We start from the raw sequence: 13,737 nt of genomic DNA on the forward strand, positions 1-13,737 counted from the left end.
ATAAATATTAAAAAAAGAAAAATGTAAAGCAATCCCCGTAATACGGAGGATATATATATGTGTGTGTATGTGTGCGCGCGCGCACGTGTGTATGGACCCTCTAAATTCGATAATGATGAATCAACTTAAAAAAATACTTTACACAAATGTTAAGGTTTATCAGCTGCGTACGGTACACTAGTAAATAAACCTTGAAAATTACTTCATCTAGCACATCACTAGAATTACCTGTCTTGTCTGTGAGTGAATCGTTTTCGAATGTTTCTTAATTATGGCCGGTGTTTCCTTTTGTAACTTCCAACTTTAATTAGAAAGAGAAAAGAAAGTTGACGATACATAAACTTTACCCTTTACGTGATCCGTCTCACATTGACTAGACATTTTATAGACAGTAAGCACAAGCATATAAATATCCACAAGTATGAGTTGCGTACCATGATCCGTCGGGTATGATAACACGATTTATTGAGATACACGAATCATAAAGTTAATATTAAAAATGAGTTCTCGTAACATTTATTTTGGATATACTCTATGTACTATTTTAGGATGTAAGTGATTAATATGCATATTCAAGTAGAAACGGGACGAGTGATTCACCGATTTGCGTATTTTATGGATATATGTGTATCGTAAGTTGTAACGTATCTAAAATTAACAGTATAACACACACACGTTAAAATTACTAGTTTCATAAATCTCTCTATTTCTAATATAGATAAATTTTCTATAATATTATGTCTTCCTTGGCCACATGTTTACATGCCATATTACCATGTTAATGAGTATTAATGTTTATTCCTATCATGTTAACGTTACTACTTTTTAAATCAGTTTTGAGTGTTTTCTAAGATAGATAACTAACGTTTAATGCTTTCTAAGTTGGTTCATATGTGTTCATCGGAAATGGTTGTTTACATTTATGATCTTGGATTTAATAATTAGCTTGCATCAAGTTTTATATAAGTTGGTTGATATGTGTTGATCGGAAATTAATGGTTGTTTACATCTATGATGGATTTAATAATTTACTTGCATAAGAATACAAGTGTTAACCTTCACCCTATGCTATTCAACCACTCAAGTAAAAAGGGTGGTTTCACACGTTGTTCAAAGCAAAAAAGAAATGGTAGAAAATTATTACTTTAATTGAGTGGAAAGGTTAATTATTCAAAATACTTTTTAAATTTCGTTACATTTTGTGTGTATTTTGTCCTTCTGTAACGATGACAATATATCTTTATACGAGCAATTCTTCTCATGTTTGGTGTACCATGATAAAAAGCCGTTCATTTTATGGAACACAATGTAACAACATTAGTATATTATTCTAGAAACCATGACAATCGTAATCGACTATCTTTTAATCATTACAACCGCGGTAACGATTTGCTTCAGTGCTTCACTAACTACAAAATCGACTGAAATCTCCTCATTATAAAGATAATACATTATTCAAGAGATAGATCATTTGAGTATAAATACATGCCTCATGTATTCATTCTATACACATGAGAAGTAGACAAGTACACAATCCATGACCGGTGATGTTTCAGGTAAGTAAGCTTACATGTACTTGTTTCAATCATTATAGTCTCTAAATATAAAACCAGATTTTTTTAAAAGGGGTTATGGCTTCATACGCCATGTATGATCTGTAAATTGTACAATGTAAACAACCTACAAATTGTAGTTTACACAAATAAAAAGTTACGAAGAGGGTTTGAAAAGTGTAATAGTAAGATAAATAAAACCTATACACATTTTTATTTTAACATAAAATCTAACTCTACCTCTAAATTGTTAAGTTTAACAACAATGAAAGCATCATCGCATAATATTGTTAAAATCTCATTACGACATAAATGTTGAAGTATCTTTTTACCCAACCTATAGCGGTGGGGACAACCTTGTTGGTCCTTTCATAATTTTAAAACTAGAAACCTCATCATCACCTTCCCACTCTCTATTTTACAATTTCCAATCTTTCCCTTTTGGTGTTGAAACCTCTTCAACAACAAACTCAACTTGAACTAACTCTTTTCAAACTCATCATCACTTATTATTATTAATATATTTCATTCCAATCATAGCAAACTCCCTAGCCTCTTCATCAAAATTCATAACCATGGGCTATAAACATTTACATGAGTTACTAAAAGAAGATCAAGAACCATTCCACCTCAAAACCTTCATCGCCGACCGCCGTTCCCACCTCAAACCACCCACCGGAAAAACATCTCTAAACCTTAAAAAACAAAAACCCATTATCAAAAATGTCTGTTTTACATTCCAAGACTCGCCGGAGTTTAAACACTCACCGGTTCTTGATTTTCCTGCAAGGGAGATTAAAACCCCATGCAACAATGCCACCGGCTTCCATATTCCGGCAAGAACCGCCGCCTTGCTGCTTGAGGCCGCCACAAGGGTCCAGAAACCCAAACCCGAGTCGAAGCAAACCGGGTTCAGGTTACTCGGGTCTTTTCTTCGGCGGTTGAAGGATCGGAATGTTAGAACAAAAGACCGGGAAATTGGATCGGTTAATGTACCAAGAAGCCCGAAAAATAATGTTGACGGCGGTAGTGGCGAGTGGTCGTCAGAGATGGATACCTCATGTAGTTCTAGATCAGTTCATGAATTTGAAGAAATTGAGTGTTTTTGCTCGAATCCGTCAAGCCCTTTTCAGTTTTCGCTTCAAAGAAGTCCGTCACCGACACGACGGCGACAGGGTTCGTCCCCATTAGTGGCATCTCCGTGCCACCGAACTAAACAGGTTTTGTTTTCATCCCCTGTTTATTAAATAATTTATCTGGTCTCGTTAGTTAACAAAGTATTTTTAGATTTTTATGTTTTCTGATAATTGTTAAGGCTGTTTGCGTGTTTTACAATTGTTGAATATATTTTCATTATTTCGCCGATTTTTGTTTTACATTTTGATGGTAGAACTTTGAGTGCTTAAAAGAATTTGTATTTATACATGTAACCATTGTTTATAATATTGTTTATAATATTTAAGATTCTACTCTAAAAACACTAAAAACAAGGTGAAAACTTTAATGATTTGATTACTTATTTATTTCTTTATTAAATAGACTACTATTATAATATAAATAAGAATTTAATATACCACAAGTGGACAAACCATAATTGTCTTATTTACATTTTGTATCTTTGTTAGTAATTAAATAGTAAAATACCAAACAATCCAATAACCACTAAACCACACATGTACAATGCTAGTATAGGTGATTGGGTAGTGTCTATAGAACATGCTATATGAGAAGTCAAAAACTTTTCATCGACAATTATAGCGTTATGATTAAATGATTAAATCGTTAGAGGAAAACATATTTTAATATCTGTGTTTTAAAACAACCACTATATTCTAATATTTACGACGTAATGGGGTAAATGTATTACATGTTTGAAAGCTATCATAGCTGGTGCACGATAAAAAGTTGGACGGTATTAGTTTGATTTGTTACAGTAAAAGTCTTTTGGCAAATATTCTATCGCTAAAGCTAATGAGCCAAAAAAATAAATATGTAAAACTAAAATCAAGGGTCAACAAGCAGGGCCGGCTTTGAGAAAGGCTAAAAAATTTTGGGCCAGAAGCGAGCCTAAATTCGGGCCTAAAGACTTAAAGCGAAAAATAAACTCGATAACTCATAAAAAAAAAGTAAATCATATGATGATAATAGTAATTTCAATACACAAAACATAAATATTGTGGCAAAATAATCTAATTTAAATACCTAAACGAAACGCGATGCTCTCCTTGCATTTATTGAAGCAAAACTTTCGATCAATTCTTGATAATCTATGCTTTAGTTCCGAGTTCAGTTAGTTACTTAGTTAAATGTGTTATTCGTCTTATCGTCTATTCGCTAAACACACTGATTAATAACTGAATTTCAAGCATACTGTTGTTGACATATACAACAAATCAACATAATTCAATAAACAAACAAAACATGAATTATGAACAATTAAATCTAAGATTCTATTATTCTAAGTCAAATAACTTTTATAAAACTAATCAAAAAAGTAACTTACCTAGATCAGAAATTCAGAATTTTGGAGAATGGAGGCTGGAGGTTGGCGATGGTGGTGCTGCAGTGGTTGTGCAGGTCTGGACGGCGACCGGCGGTCCGGTGACGGACGGACGGAGTTACGGAAGGCGGAAGCAAGCCATCGACAGTCGTGCGGTGGATTAAGGTTGTTTGGCTTTCTTCTTTCTAGCTTTCTGCCTTCTACAGTTCTATTTTTTGAGCGGTATAACAAAATAACAAATTAACAATAAAAATATTTTGTAATTGGGCTATAGACCTACAAATAATTTGAACAATTTGACATGATTTTATATGGGCCTAAACAAAATTAAAGATCTAAGACCATAAGTTCAAATACAATTTTTTTATAACAATATATATATATATAAATTTTAAAAATTTTCGGGCCTATGACCGTCGATCCCCCTGCCACATATAATAGCCGGCCCTGTTAACAAATATATATATGAAACTTTGAAGATAAAAGTATAATAAAACAAAGTTTGTGAATAAAATTGCGCATATATATATATATATATGCTAACGTTTGGTGACAGAAGCCTAAGGAATACAACTTGCCAAATTCGTCTTTTAAATATATCTAATATTAATATTTTCTTATCGAAATTTGGTAATTTATAGGACAAGGAAGGTTATGAAGTTGAGTGTCCTCAAGAAAAAAATCGACAGAAGGATGAAGAGAAAGAACAATGTAGCCCCGTTTCGGTACTTGATCCTTTGTTTGATGACGGTGATGATGAAGAACGTGAAGGAAGGGCTGTGGAAAAAGATTACGATATCGAATGTAGTTATGCTAATGTACAAAGTAAGTGATGAGTTTTAATTATTGCACATGAATAAATACACTTTTCTCATAAATGATATAGCACATATGATTTATACACCGTTAATCTAGATATGTATGTCAAGTACGTATTTATTTTTAAAGTACAACATGGAACTACATGGCTAGAGTTTTTTTTTTGTTCAATTAAAACAATTGATGTTTATTATGTCACGTTTATATTCTATAGTTAAGCAGTCGTTTTCAACTCTGATCATAGGTGTTTTTTATTTATGTTTTGTGCTTGTTTGTCTTGCATTGCTTGTTTGTCTGTAGATTTGGTTTTAATTTAGTGACTTGTACATCTTGAATTAAAATTTGTATACTTCATGCTTGTTACTAAAAGAAAAATAAATAAATAAAGGACATCTATCAACTTCATTTAACTATAATTTTTTTTTTAATGACATTTGACTATAATTGAGTTACGTTCTTTAACTTTGTATATATGTCTTGTTTTGTACAATCTAATAATACTAAAAAGAGATAATGCATCATAGCTCTTAATTACACATCTCTTCATTGATGGAATGTGGGCCATTTTTATTATATAGAAGAAAAAATGTAACTAAATCCTAATCAAGGTCTATTTGTGGGACCGTGGAATTTAAATACTAAAAAATATTATTTTTTATTTATTTAATTAAAAATCATATTAATTACGGTTATACACACATACATACATATTGTGTGTGTGATCAATATTACTTATGTGGTTTCTAAAAGAATTTGTCTGCGATTGGTAGGAGCAAAACATCAACTATTACTAAAGCTTCAACGTTTCGAGAGGCTTGCGGGGTTAGATCCGATCAAACTCGAAAAGCACATGTTAGAACTATGTTACAATGAAGATGAAGATGTGAATGAAGAAGAGATGACTAACGAAACGCTTTTTAGGGAGATATTGAACCATCTAGGTGTCGGGAAAATCCCTTGGTACATGAGAAAACTTGTATTTGACCTCATTGAAGAAGAAAAGAAGAATGAAGAACATCATGAAATTGTGCAAAGGGTATGCAAGCGTTTGCATTCATGGAAAGTGGTTGAACTTGATACAATCGATATGATGGTAGAAGCGGACTTAAGAAGTGAAGGGTGGAAGAGATGCGATGAAGAGACGGTTCGAGATATGGTGATGGATATAGAGGTGGCCATTTTTACACTCTTGGTTGAAGAATTGGCTTAATAATCAACAAGCCTATCAATAATCTTTTTCCTTTAAAATCATATAATTAACTTATAGGTAAGAAATAGTGATATTATATTCTTTTATCTATAAGTCAATTATATGTCATAAATGAGAAACAAAAGATCTTAATGAGTAAGTGTATTTTTGTTCGGCTTTTTTGGTATCATTATTATTACTATTATTGGTAGTATTATTATATGTTATTTTCTATTGAAAGTAAAACAAATAATAGTATTAGTAGCAGCAATATTTATTATTTCCAGATTTGGCGGTAACAATAATGTGACATATTATATATATACTAGTACTATTATCATATGCCACAATTATTACTTTCCAAATAAGAAATATTATGGTCTATTATCAAACTTCTATCTTTATAATGAACTTTTATTTAGAAAAAGATGATCGTACAACTTTAAAAGAAAAAAAAAATTTTCTGTGTTAATTCTTAATCTTTATTACTTTTAACTTTAAATTTAAAAATATTAAAATTTGAAAATTAAAGATAAAAGAGTATGGTGTGTCCCATGAAATGGGGATGACAATATAATAAATTACATATATATCTTAACCATAATAAAATATTTGAAATATCTAAAACATGTAGTTGCATGATAAAATCAAATATCTATTATAAATAATATAATCAAAATACAACAATCGGCCCAGTGAAGCTAATTGAATTAATCATTACTATACAAAGATAAAGAAAAATGAAGTAAAAAATTTTCAGGTACAGATTCGATTAAGCAGGTTAGGCAATTGGGCTTTGTATCACCTAATCATATTCCTATTCTATACCTACTAAATATATATCTTTAATCTAATTAATACCCGGTCACATACCTAAATACTCGTTTTGTATGTTTAAGATATTTTCATATATACGGCTCGGGATCTTCACCTTTTAACATATATTTTGTTTTTAATTTGGTAACATCTAAAAACAATAAAATATACAAACTTTTACTTTGATATATAAATGAGACAGAATTACAAATTTTGTCCTTTAAAATAAGACGAATTACGGTTCGTATCCTTTTCTAAGTTTCCTTGCAGGCGGTGTACTTTAAACTTTTTTTTCCTACAAGTTTTGTCCTTTACGCTAACTGGGTTAGAAAAAGTCAGTTAAATGCCCTCACGTGAGACGCATGTGAGGGCATTTTTGTCTTTTCGTCTACCTGCAACTTCTTCTTCCTCTTTTCTTCTTCCCCCTATCTCTCCTCTCATGTGCATCCACCATCACCACCCACCTTCTTCTTTCAACATCCAAAACCCCACCACCACCTGTTGCCGACTGCCACCACTACCCACCACCTACCGCCGCCACCATCACAACTGGTAATCGATGGCACCGTCCATGTTATCCATGGCAGCGGCGGCATCTTCTCGCTCAAGAAACGTGACAAAGCCAAAGGAGCGGTGCTTCTGTGTGGCCTGATCTAACGGTGTCTTGACATCCTTAATGTCTCCGAATGGGATGAAGGCTGAATGGAGTATGGTTTCGTTTACTTCCTCCGCCAGCCCACCTAATCAAATATTCAATTACAGGTATGAGTATGAATATGAATATAGAACTAGGGAAAAGGGTGTGTTTCTTACCGACGTAGAGGGTGTTCTTCTGCACCTGTTGGTTCATTCTTTTCTTGTCTGGAGGAACACCGTGACTCAAGTCTCCTACTAAATATTGACGAAACCCGGCCCGACTGAACAAACCTAGAGACGGCTGGCTAATCCAATGGAAGGGTTTTCTTCTTTCTTTCTTTTTTCCAGGTCAAAACAGGTTTCAGGTTGAAATTGAATCGGAGGGTTTCTTGACGGATTCGGAGCGATTAAGGGTGGAATTAGGTGAGGGTTTTAGTGGGTAATCGATGGCTGAGGTTGAATTGATGTTGTAAGATCGGTTGTAGATTGAGGGTTGTTGTTTGTGGTGATCGGAACCGATCATTTTTAGGGTTTTCGATTGAATTGAAATGAATTTGGATTGGGATGATGATGGTTTGATTTTGTGGGTGAGATTGAAGGTGATGGTGGCGGCGGTAGGTGGTGGGTAGTGGTGGCAGTCGGCAACAGGTGGTGGTGGGGTTTTGGATGTTGAAAGAAGAAGGTGGGTGGTGATGGTGGATGCACATGAGAGGAGAGATAGGGGGAAGAAGAAAAGAGGAAGAAGAAGTTGCAGGTAGACGAAAAGACAAAAATGCCCTCACATGCGTCTCACGTGAGGGCATTTAACTGACTTTTTCTAACCCAATTAGCGTAAAGGACAAAACTTGTAGGAAAAAAAAGTTTAAAGTACACCGCCTGCAAGGAAACTTAGAAAAGGACACGAACCGTAATTCGTCTTATTTTAAAGGACAAAATTTGTAATTCTGTCTATAAATGACTAAGCTACTTTTGAATTAACAAGTTAATTTGAAATTATTCATATGATTTAGGTTTGATTCATGTTCTCAATCAATATTTAGTTTCGGCGGCACCTGGTGATGACGAGACTAGAAGAATATGCGGGGTTTACTAGTTCAATCCTTAAACCGAGAGAGTTTTATCTTACCACAATATCGTGCCTTCGGGCAAGTGTTCACTACGCGTCGGCCCTATGAGAGGGTTTTCCCCAGTTCGAGGCGAGTGTGTCCCGATTAGATGAATTTCTCCAGGATCCCATTTGTAAGATTCGTAGACCGTTTAAAAAAATCATTGAGATTAAACAATGTACATAAAGGCTAAACAGATAAAAAATCAAACCCGAAGGATGATAACCCTAATAGTAACTTGACCCAAATCATCAGATTAATTTAAAAGGGTTAACTGGTGAGAATACATTTGATTTAAGATTTAATTGAAATCATTTTTATCAATCTTATTTTCATGTATATTAAAATAAACACTTTGTCCAATGAGACCAAGCAATTTGAAAGAAGCTTCTTAATTTATTTGTTGGATAAAATAGTTGGTACTTGGTATCTCTTGTCGGGTGTATTTAGCGTAAGAATCAATCTGTTTGGAGATTGACCATAAACCACTTCACCTAAATCAATTCGTTTGCTGAATGCTAAATAGAGATGCCATTATATTTTTATATTTTAAAATAATCTATTTGTAAAACTAGGGGGGAAATAGGGGAAATTGGTAGGGATACATGGGATAAGTGAGTTTTTCCGTCTATTCTAGTCCTTTATATAGAGTCGACCGTTAAAAAAAAACTTATTTATAACACTATTGGTTGTCATGTTAAAAGTTGTTATAATTCTTTTTCATAAAATTGTAAAAAAAAAAAAAAAAAAAATCAAGTCAATAAAATGTCAATATTAAAGGGGTCTTTGGGATTTCTTATTTTCAACTTATAACTTATTAACTTTTTAAAAAGTTAATAAGTTGTTTGAAATTACTTATGTTGTGAGAGGATAAGTTAATAAGTTAGGATATTCTGACTTATTAACTTTTGTCAAAAAGTTATAAGGAGGTTATAAACAAGGAATCCCGAACACCCCTAAGTTTAAATGATATGCCTCTTGCTATAATATTTACTAGGATAGAGTTCGTGTAATACACGGATGGTAAAAAAAAAACAAAAAAGTTAACTTTAATATGATGTAGAATTAGAAAAATAATAAAAAAAATGTTAGAAAAATCAATCCAACACCAAATATGATATATGATTGATAGTTACTAGAGAATTATTCATCATGGCCAATTAAAGATGTTGAAAGGTAACATTTAACTACAATTCATTCTCTTATTATTTGTTGTGCCAATTTAATTTTCTAACGTGTTGTTTTTGTTTATTTTTTCATGTTTAATAATATGAACTATTTTGGGCTTCTCCATTAAGATGATATGGGCTGGAGCAGTGGACGGTTGCTATTTGATGAAGCCTTCTGCCCAAGTGTGGGTGAGTTTTATGTGAAATATTATCAAGATCTTCTAGTTCCTTCTAAGAGACAGAACGTTTATTTTTCAATACTGGTTACTTTCTCTTTAGAACCTGAAGATACAAATCAGGTATTCTTTGTATTTTTGAAGATTATCATTCAATAAAGTAGTCAGGCTGTTTTCGTAACATGGCATCAGAGCCAATACAGATCTGAATCATCATTCTTCCGCGATTCGTTACTCTTTGTTTTTTGGAGTTAGGGTTTTCATATTTGAAACCCTAATTTCTCGTGTTTTTACGGCCGTCTTGTTACTCGATTGGATCAAGAGGGCTTGTTTGCTGGGATTGAATTTGTGTTGAAGAGTGGCTACGAGGGTTTTCAGATTTGAAATCCTAATTTCTCGTGTTTTTTACGGCTGATTGGATTAAGAGGGCTTGATTGCAGGGATTGGTTTTGTGTTGAAGAGTGGCTTCATAACCCTAAGTAAAGGTTACGGGTCATCTGTGGAGATTATCATTGTGAGATTGTTCCTTTCTTTATTTTACATTCTGTTATTGCTTATTTGTATTGCATTAGGCATGAATTGGCTGGGTTAGGGGGACCAGTATTGCTGAATTTGTTGTAGGTTTTTATTGCACTAGGCATCCTAGGGTTTCCTTTGCATCATCTAAGTGCTTAGTTTAATTGGTGTGTGATTGCATCAGTCTTCTGACTGATCTGTGTGTGTGCACTTGTGTGCTTCATTACGCTTGAGTTAATATACTAGTTGATAAAATGAGTGATTCTGATGCTTCTAGTAGTGAAACTTTGATTAGTAAGATAGAAGCTAGTAATCCTCTATACCTTCATCCCATCGACTCATGCACCTTATCTATTATTAATGTGAAACTTAAAGGAACTGAGAACTATCGTGTTTGGGCTAATGCTATGAAACTTGCTTTACAAGTAAAAAACAAAGTTGGGTTTATTAATGGTAAGTGTTTAAAACTTGTTGATGATGAGGTGCTTGCGGGTCAGTGGGATAGGTGTAATTCTGTTGTGCTTACATGGATTTTAAATTCTGTTAGTGATGAACTTTACGTGGGTCAAATTTATTTTGAACTTGCCTTTGATGCATGGGAAGAACTAAGAGACACTTATGATAACGTATATGGATCTGTTGTATTTGGTTTTTATCAAAACATAAATTTACCAAGTCAAAATGGTATAACAGTTTCTGAATACTATCATAAGTTGTCTTCAATGTGGAAGCAATTTGATGCTATGGTTCAATTGCCTTCTTGTTCTTGTCAAGCCTCATAGGGTTTTAATGATTTTAGTCACTTGATTAAATTGATGCAATTTTTAATGGGATTGGATGATGTTTATCAGCCTGTTAGGACTAATTTGTTGACTAGGGATCCATTGCCATCTGTCAAAGATGCCTTTGCTATTATTTCAAGGAAAGAATCTCACAGGAGTGTCAATGGTTCCAAAAGTCAATCTCAAAATCTTGGATTTGTTGCTAAAGCTAATCAATCTTTTGATAATAAAAAAGTTGTTTATAAGGGACCTAATCCTAATTTTAAATGCATTCATTGTGGTAAAATTGGTCATACTGTTGAGAGGTGCTTTGAAATTATCGGTTACCCACAAGGCTCAAAACCCAAAACCAATAAGTTTTCAAATCATGGATCAAAAAATTTTTCTAATAGTTCTAATAATGGAAAATATGGTACATCATCCAACTCTAATATTACTACTCTTACTCCTGTTCAAATTTCAAGATTGTTAGGTTTGTTGGATAAAAAATGATCAGGGTTCTTCTGCCTCTAATGTTGGAGGTAATTATGTGTGTAAATTTTCTAAAGGTTTCTTTTGCTTTACAAGTGGTTTGCCCGCTTCTTCTGAGTCTACCTGGGTTGTTGATTCTGGAGCTAACCAACATATGATTATGAATGATAAAAATGTTTTTAACCAAGTTGATGTAACTGAGTTTAATATTAAAATCAAACATCCAAATGGTGCAAGTGCCTTGGTAACTAAAATAGGTAGTGTCAAATTAAGTAATAATGTCATTTTGAATGATGTGTTTGTTGTTCCAGAATATAATGTTAACCTACTATCTATTTATAAGCTTGCATGCGATAACAAGTTATCTGCTATATTTAATGAACATCATTGTTACATCCAGGACTCACACACAAAGAGAATCCTGGTGACTGGTAATCAATTAGATGGTCTATACTTTTGTGGTGATACTACCTTGCATGCCAAGGTGTGTTACAATACTGTTGAACAAACTAATATTTGGCATTCTAGGTTAGGACACCAACTTTCCAAGTACTTGATGTTTTAAAAGATGATTTGAAAATAACTGCTAAAAATAACAACTTTCCTTGTGAAATTTGTCACTTAGCTAAACAACATCGAGAACCATTTCCACTAAGTGATCATAAATCTTTTGTACTTGAGGAGCTCGTTCACTTAGATGTGTGGGGTCCTTATAGGGTCAATAGTAAAGAAGGATTTAGATACTTCTTGACTATTGTTGATGATTTTACTAGGGCCGTTTGGGTCTATTTGTTGAGGAGTAAGAATGAAGTTTTTTTTAAATATAGAGAGTTTTTTTAATATGATAATCAATATGGAAAAACTGTTAAGATTTTTAGAAGTGATAATGCTACCGAGTTTATTAATTCTCAAACTCAAGAGTTTTTTTAGAAATAATGGAATTTTACATCAAACTTCATGTACTCACACTCCTCAATAAAATGGTATTGTTGAAAGGAAACATGGCATTTACTTAATGTTGCTAGGGTCTTGTTGTTTGAAAGTGGAGTCCCCTTGTCTTTTAGGTCAGAATGCAGTCTAACTGCCACATACTTAATTAACAGGACCCCCTCCTCCGTTTTAGAAGGTAAGTCTCCATATGAATGTTTGTTTGGTTTTCGGCCCTCTCTTAATCACTTGAGGAACTTTGGGTGTCTTTGTTTTAGCACAATTTTAAACAATACTAATAAATTTGAAAAAAGAGCTAATAAGTGTGTGTTTTTGGGATATTCTTTTCAAAAAAAGGGATATAAGTTGTGGAATTTGGATACTAAACAAAATTTTTTCTTCAGGGATGTAAAGTTTTATTAAACCGTTTACCTGTTTAAAGATAGTATTTTTCAAAATGATTTTGAATAAAATTGTGATGTTTCTGTTAATTCTTTGAACTTTTTTGATTTGTTTTCATGATGACACTCTTTTTTCTTCAAGTGAAAATACACCCGATGATGAAGGGGGGGGGGGGGGGGGGGGGAAGGGGGAAGCTAGCAGTACTTTCACTAGTGAACGGCCCACCTAGGACTAATCATCAGATTGAAGGCGGGGTTGATATTATTGTGGATCAGTGATGTAACCCAAAGTGTACATCTTATTGCATTGAATTATCCTCATATTTGTGTTAAACTCCATGCAAATTCATTGGTTTTGGTACTTACTAGAATTATTTGTGAAATTACAGGTCCGGGCGCCCGCCCAACAAAGAAAACATGAAAAGAGGGCGTTTCGGGGTCAAAATAAGCATTCTGCCAGACCTGCACGACCATGCTTGCCAGTGCCGAGCAGCACGACCGTGCCACTTTTTGGCATGACCGTGCCAAATTAGAGAAAACTGCAAAATTGGTCGGGAGAAAGCAAAACATTGACTTACTATATATGGGCACGACCGTGCCAAGTGACCAGACAGCTTATAAGCCTTCAATTCTCTTCATTTATGGTGTGGAGTCTTGGGGATTTTCTCTCAATCAA

The 13,737-nt window shown here is 33.6% G+C and overlaps 2 protein-coding genes across 2 annotated transcripts; both read left to right on the forward strand.

Annotated features, from left to right (window-relative positions):
- Positions 1 to 2,121: 2,121 nt before the first annotated feature.
- Positions 2,122 to 6,122, forward strand: LOC143598975 (uncharacterized). Its single transcript, XM_077077052.1, has 3 exons — positions 2,122 to 2,773; positions 4,695 to 4,878; positions 5,643 to 6,122. Exons 1-3 carry the CDS (start codon positions 2,129 to 2,131, stop codon positions 6,080 to 6,082), a joined length of 1,269 nt encoding a protein of 422 aa, XP_076933167.1. The 5' UTR covers positions 2,122 to 2,128; the 3' UTR covers positions 6,083 to 6,122.
- A 4,612-nt stretch (positions 6,123 to 10,734) lies between these two features.
- Positions 10,735 to 11,262, forward strand: LOC143598977 (uncharacterized). The gene has a single exon (XM_077077054.1). The coding sequence runs from the start codon at positions 10,735 to 10,737 to the stop codon at positions 11,260 to 11,262; it is 528 nt and encodes a 175-aa protein (XP_076933169.1).
- Positions 11,263 to 13,737: the final 2,475 nt, after the last annotated feature.

The sequence above is a fragment of the Bidens hawaiensis genome, unplaced genomic scaffold (genome assembly GCF_021521415.1).
Source record: "Bidens hawaiensis isolate Kalapana, Puna unplaced genomic scaffold, B.hawaiensis_p1.1 tig00051326_1, whole genome shotgun sequence".
Classification (NCBI taxonomy): domain Eukaryota; kingdom Viridiplantae; phylum Streptophyta; class Magnoliopsida; order Asterales; family Asteraceae; genus Bidens; species Bidens hawaiensis.

Bases quoted from the DNA above. Each gene is read 5' to 3' on its own strand.
- LOC143598975 (XM_077077052.1), top strand. From the start codon at position 2,129: ATGGGCTATAAACATTTACATGAGTTACTAAAAGAAGATCAAGAACCA. The intron at 2,774-4,694 runs GTTTTGTTTTCA...GGTAATTTATAG, and splicing joins CGTGCCACCGAACTAAACAG to GACAAGGAAGGTTATGAAGT. The intron at 4,879-5,642 runs GTAAGTGATGAG...TGCGATTGGTAG, and splicing joins TAGTTATGCTAATGTACAAA to GAGCAAAACATCAACTATTA.
- LOC143598977 (XM_077077054.1), top strand. From the start codon at position 10,735: ATGAGTGATTCTGATGCTTCTAGTAGTGAAACTTTGATTAGTAAGATA.